General features: G+C 38.2%; 1 protein-coding gene across 1 annotated transcript; it reads right to left on the reverse strand.

The window, feature by feature from the left end:
- On the reverse strand, window positions 1-7,471 carry LOC120555535 (high choriolytic enzyme 1-like). Its single transcript, XM_039794282.1, has 10 exons — window positions 7,381-7,471; window positions 7,003-7,018; window positions 6,839-6,904; window positions 6,393-6,545; window positions 4,360-4,480; window positions 4,108-4,286; window positions 2,953-3,034; window positions 1,929-2,053; window positions 1,550-1,613; window positions 1-238 (listed from the first exon to the last, which is right to left on the reverse strand). The coding sequence occupies exons 1-9, from the start codon at window positions 7,441-7,443 to the stop codon at window positions 1,558-1,560; spliced, it is 861 nt and encodes a 286-aa protein (XP_039650216.1). The 5' UTR covers window positions 7,444-7,471; the 3' UTR covers window positions 1-238; window positions 1,550-1,557.
- Between the last annotated feature and the right edge of the window lie 307 nt (window positions 7,472-7,778).

Consider the following 7,778-nt stretch of genomic DNA (forward strand, 5'->3'; position numbering starts at 1 on the left):
TGAGGTTATGATGTGAATAAGCATGGTTTATTTATTAGTAAATAATCAAGCTCACAAGCAGTTATTTGTGTAAGTGTAAATTTGTGATGATGTCACTGGACACCTCATTTCTCATTAGGACAGCATGCAAGCTAATTTGATCAAATTCTGAATCAAAGCACATTCGTTAAGCACTAGATGCATTTCTGGTGTTGCTTGTACAACGTTGCATCAGTTTGCCTCATTTGCTCTGGATTTCCTGTTGGAAAAAAAGGGAATTTGTTCAAAAATATTGAATGAATATGAGTGTGGGTTTGTGTGTACATGTGCACGCACACAAACACACACACTAATGGGCATGCACATTCCGTAAGACACTTGAAGTTATGGGAGTAAAAAAAAACTGAATTCTCTCTTGGTCTTGTGGTTAAGACGACCATCTTAAGCCCTTTTCTTTTTTCTTTCCTTTACCTAAAATTGATTTTAGAAATTTCTATACCTTCCACCGCAGGGTTTTGCGAACAAACTCTTACTTATAAATATACACTGTATATCATTGGTTAATGTCTGGTAGTCTCACAATGCTAGACCTATCTCCAAAGCACTGCAAAGTAAGGTCTGGCCCCTCCACACATAAATTCCTGGACAGGAGAAAAAGACACTGGGTTGTTTCTTTAAACCAATCACCATCGTCTTGGGGGAGCTAAGCTCCGGTTGCAAAGATGGTGGCTCTGCAAATTAGTCTCAGGAAGGAACTTTCAAAAGAAAACCACATACAATATGAGTGTTGAATTAATTAATTAATGAACTGTTTACACAACACAGTGACGTGAGCTATATAAATTAGCTGGATACATGGTTAAACGTAATTTGCTCTTATCACTGTATCGCCATGTGTATTTTACCCATAGCAATCCCACCAATCGGTCCCAAAACGTCCCAGTTAGAGAGTAAATGCAGTAAACATATGCTTTGTCAATCTCTACAATAATTTCCCAAAAGAATCAAGCAGGGCTGCCTTATTGCACAATCCAAATGTTCTTCAAAAAAATTTTCATCAAGGTTTTTTGTTGTTTCTTGGAGATGACGGAGTTTGACAGCGGCAACACACATCACTAGAACATCTGGCACCACCAGACCGCACCTCAAATACGGCTCTTCCAGTATTCCTATGAATACACACCTAACCCTCTCTTGTCATTCGCTGTCGTATTCTGTGCCCCTCCCCTCCTTTTTCCCTCTCCTCTCCTTTAGCTCCTAGGGTCTGTCGTGCCCGTGTGCTACGGTGAATTCCCTTTCTTACATTCATGTTTCCTGTCTTTTCAATCTCCCTTCCACTGTGTTTTATTAAATGAACCTGGTGTGATTGAGGACACTCCTCCCCATGTTTCCTGTCTTTATCTGACCTATAATGGCAAAATGCCAGAAAAACAACAAAATGTATGATGAATCAATCAATAAAAGCTACTAAACACATAAGAAGAGGGAAACTTCCATCTGTATTATTATACTTAAGTTAGATCACATTGAGGATAGCGTGTAGCATGTTCCGAACATATTCAATACTTACTTTCATTTCTAGAGGAAGCGCTTTCTTTGCACAGGTTTCAGGTGACGTCTGGAAGCAGTCCATTCTGATATGAATTCAGAAAGAAAGCAAAATCTGTAAAAGCTGCTTGATTCCTATATAGTAATGCTACAATGCACATGAACATAAGTATGTTTTGATCTTCCTAGGTATCTGTTCAGTCTGACCTAGTCTGTCAATTTTCTCAGTAGAAAGACAGCATGAGAGAGTACTGTTGGTAGGTGAAAAACCAGGAAGGAAGACAGGTGAGAATTCAGTGAGAATGTAAGTAACTCAGAGAAAATACACTGCAAATACAGAAACAATTAGGAAGTTAATTAGTTAGGAAGATGGTAAGCCATATGGGTAAAAAGGTACGTACTGCAGCCATACAGGAGGTTCACCCGACGGATGTCAGTCGGACTCATCTGGGTGGCTCTGCCAATGGCTACATTTTTGTTGGGGATGGGAATGATGGTTGGCTGACAGTTCTTAGAGAAGTCATACCTATGGTGCAAATACACAGTAGTGATGAGAGGTTTAAACTGTACACCTGTACTGTTGAATAACCACGAAAACCTGATATATGGATCCATACTGGGCGTGAAGAGATTGCAAGTGATTTAGGGAATTGTTAAAAAGGCATTCTAAAAATAAGAATAAAGCTTTAGTGAGTAGTTTCTGCCAGCCCCATGAGGAATTTTAAGTAATGACAACAACACTGTTGGCGCATCCACATCATACAAGCCTACCTTATCGCGTACCCCACCCCCCCTGAACATAGCCATACTGAGAAATACAGAGAGAGTTGTGTGGAGCTGATAGTCTTAATTAGCTTTGTAGCAACTCATTTGGCAATGGCTTAAATGTAACGGACATTCATTAATATCAAAAAGTTACACATTAAAGCTTTAATCTAAAGCTAATATTGGACTATAACAGTCTGAGTTCTAGTAAAATCAAGTTATAGTCCTTTTAGTACTTTGTACTAAAGTACTTAGCACTTTTAGTGTTTGATGCTGTCCTCTCCCGGAAAACGCCCAGTTTGTTTTTTCAAGCAGCAATTACTACTCATATTTCATAGACTGTTAAGTCTGTCATATTTACAGGTTTATAGTGGCATCGCCCTCTAGTGGTTGTAGTAGTTATGAAGGGAGTAAAACTGGAATTAAGGGGACGCTGTATAACATCTCCAAACTTCACCATAAGGAGGTAAGTTAAACAAACAGGTGGGTCAAAACAAACAGGACTTTCACCCAGGAGACCAATTTGAAAAGTTTTGATTTTAACTTTACGGAATAAACTGAGCTTTTCAGCATAATATATGTATATACAGTATAACATGATTTCATAGTTGCATAATTACATTGTTGTTGTATATTATAATTAAGTTGAGTGAATGCTACCTTCCATAGTGCATGATAGAGCCATAGTCATAGGGAGTGCCAAGGTTCCTTGTTTCGATCTTCCTGAAATTGTGCTCCTTTCCTGCAGGCAATCACACAGCTTGATTAAATGTTTTTATTACAGCTTGCCAGTCAAAATGGCTGAAAAGTGCAGTAAGGGAAATGTGTGAATGTGTTACAGTATATCTGCAGGAAACTACATGTCATTATTTCTGTACACATGGTTGCTTATTCTAGAGGTCTTCATAAGCATATATTCCAAGCTGTTCTCACAAACCAATTTGTAGACATAGCTACAAAAAGTAAAGCACTGTAATTTGTATGTATTCCACGTATTTATTACTGTATGCACCACATTGACGGCTGCTGTGTAAGACAGATATGGTCCGCATAGGGAAGAGGTCGTTGGAGGACGTGTGGGTTACAAAGTGCAGGGCTTTAATCAGGGGAGCAGAGTTAAGGTCCTCGAAGAAGTGAAGGGGAAAACACAAGACTTTCACCCTTGAAATGGGTGTTCATGTACTTAAGGGGGCCGTGTACTTAAGGTGACCAGTATTTTAATCCAAACCACAATTTTTTCTAGTGGTTTTGGTGCCTAAATCTAAATCGCTGCATGATGAATTTTGTCGGCTAAACTTAACTGCAAAAGCCCCTGAAAAGACCGGCACCTCACGGTGCACTGTACCCGGCTCATAGTCACGTTTTGTCAGCTAAACTCAACCGAAACGGCCTCTGAAACAACCTCACAGTGCTCTGTTCCAGGCTCACAGTAAGGTTTCCTCAGCTAAATTTAACTGTAAACACTGCTAAACTTGACTGTCATGCGACTGGTCAACCCGTGACCGGTCAGCATTAGCTAATTTCGTAGGATATCATACGAATTGTGCATATGTTTTCATACGATATCATATGAACCCGTTGGTGAGAATGCGTCGCATAATTCACATTCCTAGCTACTGTATTCCAGCTACGATGATATGATAGTCATATTTTAATTTGTTTATTTGTACGTAACATTTTTCACTTAAAAGTTCAGAGCTTAAACATCATAAAGGCCAGTTGTAAGACCCCATTGTTGGTTGTTGTATCTTTTGCAAAAGCATTACTAAAGCTCCATCTATAGTTGACATAAAGAAAGTCTGGAACTCGACCCACCAGGCTCGACGTTCTCCAGCAGGATGCGAACATGCTGGTCCCTGTCGGACCGAGTCTGTTCATGGTTGAAGCCCAGGGCGTGGAGCAGCTCGTGTTGGATGACATTGTGGTAAACACAGCCCGGACGTTTCAAAGACAGTACCTGGCCATTACCACGACGCCCAACAAATGAGTAACACCTGAAAGAAGTAAACCAAACTTTTGACTGTACTCGTGCAGACATATGTGGTATCTGCATTGTGTGGTCCATACCCTTCGCGACACTTGATGTCAATAAAGTCCTCCTGTCCATTAGTCAAGGGGGTGAAGCGGATGCAAGTGCACTGAGCAAATGACTGCAGGGCTTGGACGATGATTTTTCTCTCTCGTGTGGCTTGACATAAAAAAACATTAATTTTGGTGAGTTTTTATAATGTCATCTTCTTATTCACTCTGCCATAACATTAAAAGGGGACTTTTACCACTTTTACAAGTACACTACTATACTACTACTTTTATTACAACTCCTATTACTATTCTGGTACTACAACTACTACTGCTGAGACTGTCCTGCCCCTAAAAATGCCCCCAAAGGTTGTTTGTTCAAGCAGCAATTAAGGCTCATATTTATGTTTATAGCAACCAGCCCTCTAGTGGCCGTGGTAGTTATGATGTGCGCAAAGCAGGAAGTAAGGTGTCAAAGTAGGAGTGTCAAATTTACACAAGAAGGTAGGTTGAGTTAAAGCTACCCCTAATTAATCCATCTCATGAAAAGCGACCTGTCTTTTGGTTTGGACAATGTAACACTACATTAGTTAATTTTGAATGGGATTGATGTGGCAGACAAAAAATGTGATAATAAACATATTTGTCAGATCTTTCAATTTAGAAAAAGAATAACATCTAGAGGGAAATTCTACTGGGGAGCTTTAATTCCTGATATTAACTGGAAAAGAGCTATGTTGTTACCTAGTAAATACTGCATTACAAATAAAGTGAAGGAGGTTCAATTCAAAGTTCATAAAATATACCCTGTGAATGTTACTGTAGCCAAATATGCAGACATAAGTAGTGCTTGTTTCTTCTGTGGTGATATGGATGAAAACACTGCCACACCTATTTTTTAAATTTGAGAAAACTAAAACATTTCTCAGTGACTTCAATAGTCACCTTTTTGATCCAACGTACTCTCTTAGCGTAAAAGATTTTCTTTTTTATTATGATAATAACACTTTGGAATACGTAGTGAACTTTTTTGTTTTGCAAGCTAAGTTTTATTCATAAACAAAAATGGCAAAAGGGACAGCATTCCTTCCAGGTATTTAAGTTAGAAATAGATTTGCTCCTTAAATCACTTCATATAATTAAAAATAACCCCAAAAATGATCAGCTTCTGCGTCTCCTATACACAGTCTGGAAATCCTGAACAGTTTTCCTCTTTGTTTTGTGTCTTGTTTTTATATGGAAAACTGTATTGTCATACCATGACAGTGTATGGTGTTTTGTGTATTGTGTATTTTATGTCTTTAAGCATCAATAAAAATTAAATAAAGAAAGGAGGTAGGTTGAGGCATGTTGGGGTGGTGGAAGGGTCAAACAAACCATGAGGACTTTCACCCATGAAAGTAGGGTTTGAGTCACTGTTGAAAAGTAGAAGGTGAGGTTGTTTTTTTTTACTTTACTTTAACTTTTATGGAAGTGACTTTGAACGTACGATTTTGACCCAAGCCACCATGTTTTAATAATTACTTTTTGGGTCTAAACCTAACCAAACTGTGACCATTTCAGAACTTTAAAGACGTGTTCAAAACCGTGACCAACATTTTCTGTTTAAGGTATGTTCACGGAAAACGCTCTTGTGGACCAACAGTATTAGAAGGTCGGAACAAAGTACCCATATCGTCGTATGGTTAGTTGTTTGGTCTAAAAAATGTCAATCAGTGTTTCCCAAAGCCCAAGATGACGTCCTCCAATGTCTTGTTTTGTCCACAACTCAAAGATATTCAGTTTACTGTCACAGAGGAGTGAAGAAACTAGAAAATATTCACATTTAGGAAGCTGGAATCAGAGAATTTTGACTGGCTGAATCACTCAAACCAATTCATTGATTATCAAAATAGTTAGGGATTCATTTGATAGTTGACAACTAATTTATTAATTACCACTAGTTTTAAAACTGCAATTGCTACTACTATTACCTTTACTGCTGCTACTTCAACTTCTACTATACTGCAACTGCTGTGACTATTATTTACTGCTGAATAATAATATAGATGCAAAGTAAAAGCCAAGCCTTCAGTACTCACAGTACTCATTGGAGATGCGGTAGGGTACATAGACGTTGCCGTTGGAGGATTTAGGCCACAGGCAGCCTCGTGCTGTGCAGGGATCAGCGTTCTGAAGACCTGTTGGCACTGCTATGTCTCCAAATAACACCAGAGGGTCATCAAAGTTCTTTCCTGCAAAATGACATGACAAGATCAAGTAAATGTTTTCATCTCTTTTTTTTGTACTGTATTTTTTTTTCTTTATTTAACTGCTGTGTTAAAAGCTGGTCAAATCTGGGTTTGATATATGCTCTTCTTCCACAATGCAGTATCTCTGCTGTATACTTTCAGGTATGTACTGTAACACCAGCATTATTTATTATTTATATATTTAGGGTAAGATTATTATTATTGTACATTTTCCGCTGGAGGGATAATGTCACCAAAGGGAATGAATAAAGCAGTTGCAGTGGAGATGAACATACCAAGATTAACATTGGCCTTCTGCAACAGCATGGACACACTGAAATCGTCATCTTCAGTGGTGTTGCCTGTGGAGTAGAAACAATTTGGTCATGTATCAGTTACACAAAGCACAACTATATTTTTACAGAATTTTAATGTCTGAAAAGTAGCCAAGTCTTCTTACACTTTGCAAAAGAAGCCTGTAATAAGACACAAAGTAAACATTGGTTAAATACAATTAAATGGATCTAGATGTGAAAATTGTATGAAAAATAGATCTTTGTTCCATCACCTGCCCGACAACAGAGGTGTGCAAAAAAGCTTTCCTACGCCCCACAATTGAATAAAAAATCCTAAATCCTATATACTGTACATTGAGTGAATATACTGCTGATCATTGTATACATTATTACTGAAGAAAAATTTCATTATGCACTGTAAAATTTCCGAATGTATTACATTTCATTTCAAATTGTGTCATAAAATTGTTGTATTTATCTCATTATTGAGAAACTAAGTGTCTGTCTGTCCATGTGCATGTAAAGTGTCTGATGGGGTTTACCTGTATAGTAAAACTGTGGACAGAGAAGAAGAGGACACTGAGCACAGCCGCCTGGAGCATCATGGTTACAGCACAACAGCAGCAGACTAAGAAAAACTTGGGGAAGTGTTCCTACTTATATGGGTGTGAAAGCCAACTAACTTTCATCCTAATATGGTATTCTGCTTACCAAAGAAGTTGACAAATTCTGATAAACTGGAAGTGGCAGTTATTACTTATAAGAGACTGTAGTTTCTGGAAGATGTGGGCTTTGTTTTCAGCTGTCTGTCCTCAGGCAGGAGCAGATTACACATTTTAGCAGTCAATGATATATAATGAAAATGTTAAATGAATTAATCAACTGACAAAACACGTATCTCGTTTGAGATTGCAACATTAAAAAAATAGCATAATGTAGT

The sequence above is a fragment of the Perca fluviatilis genome, chromosome 3 (genome assembly GCF_010015445.1).
Source record: "Perca fluviatilis chromosome 3, GENO_Pfluv_1.0, whole genome shotgun sequence".
NCBI lineage: Eukaryota > Metazoa > Chordata > Actinopteri > Perciformes > Percidae > Perca > Perca fluviatilis.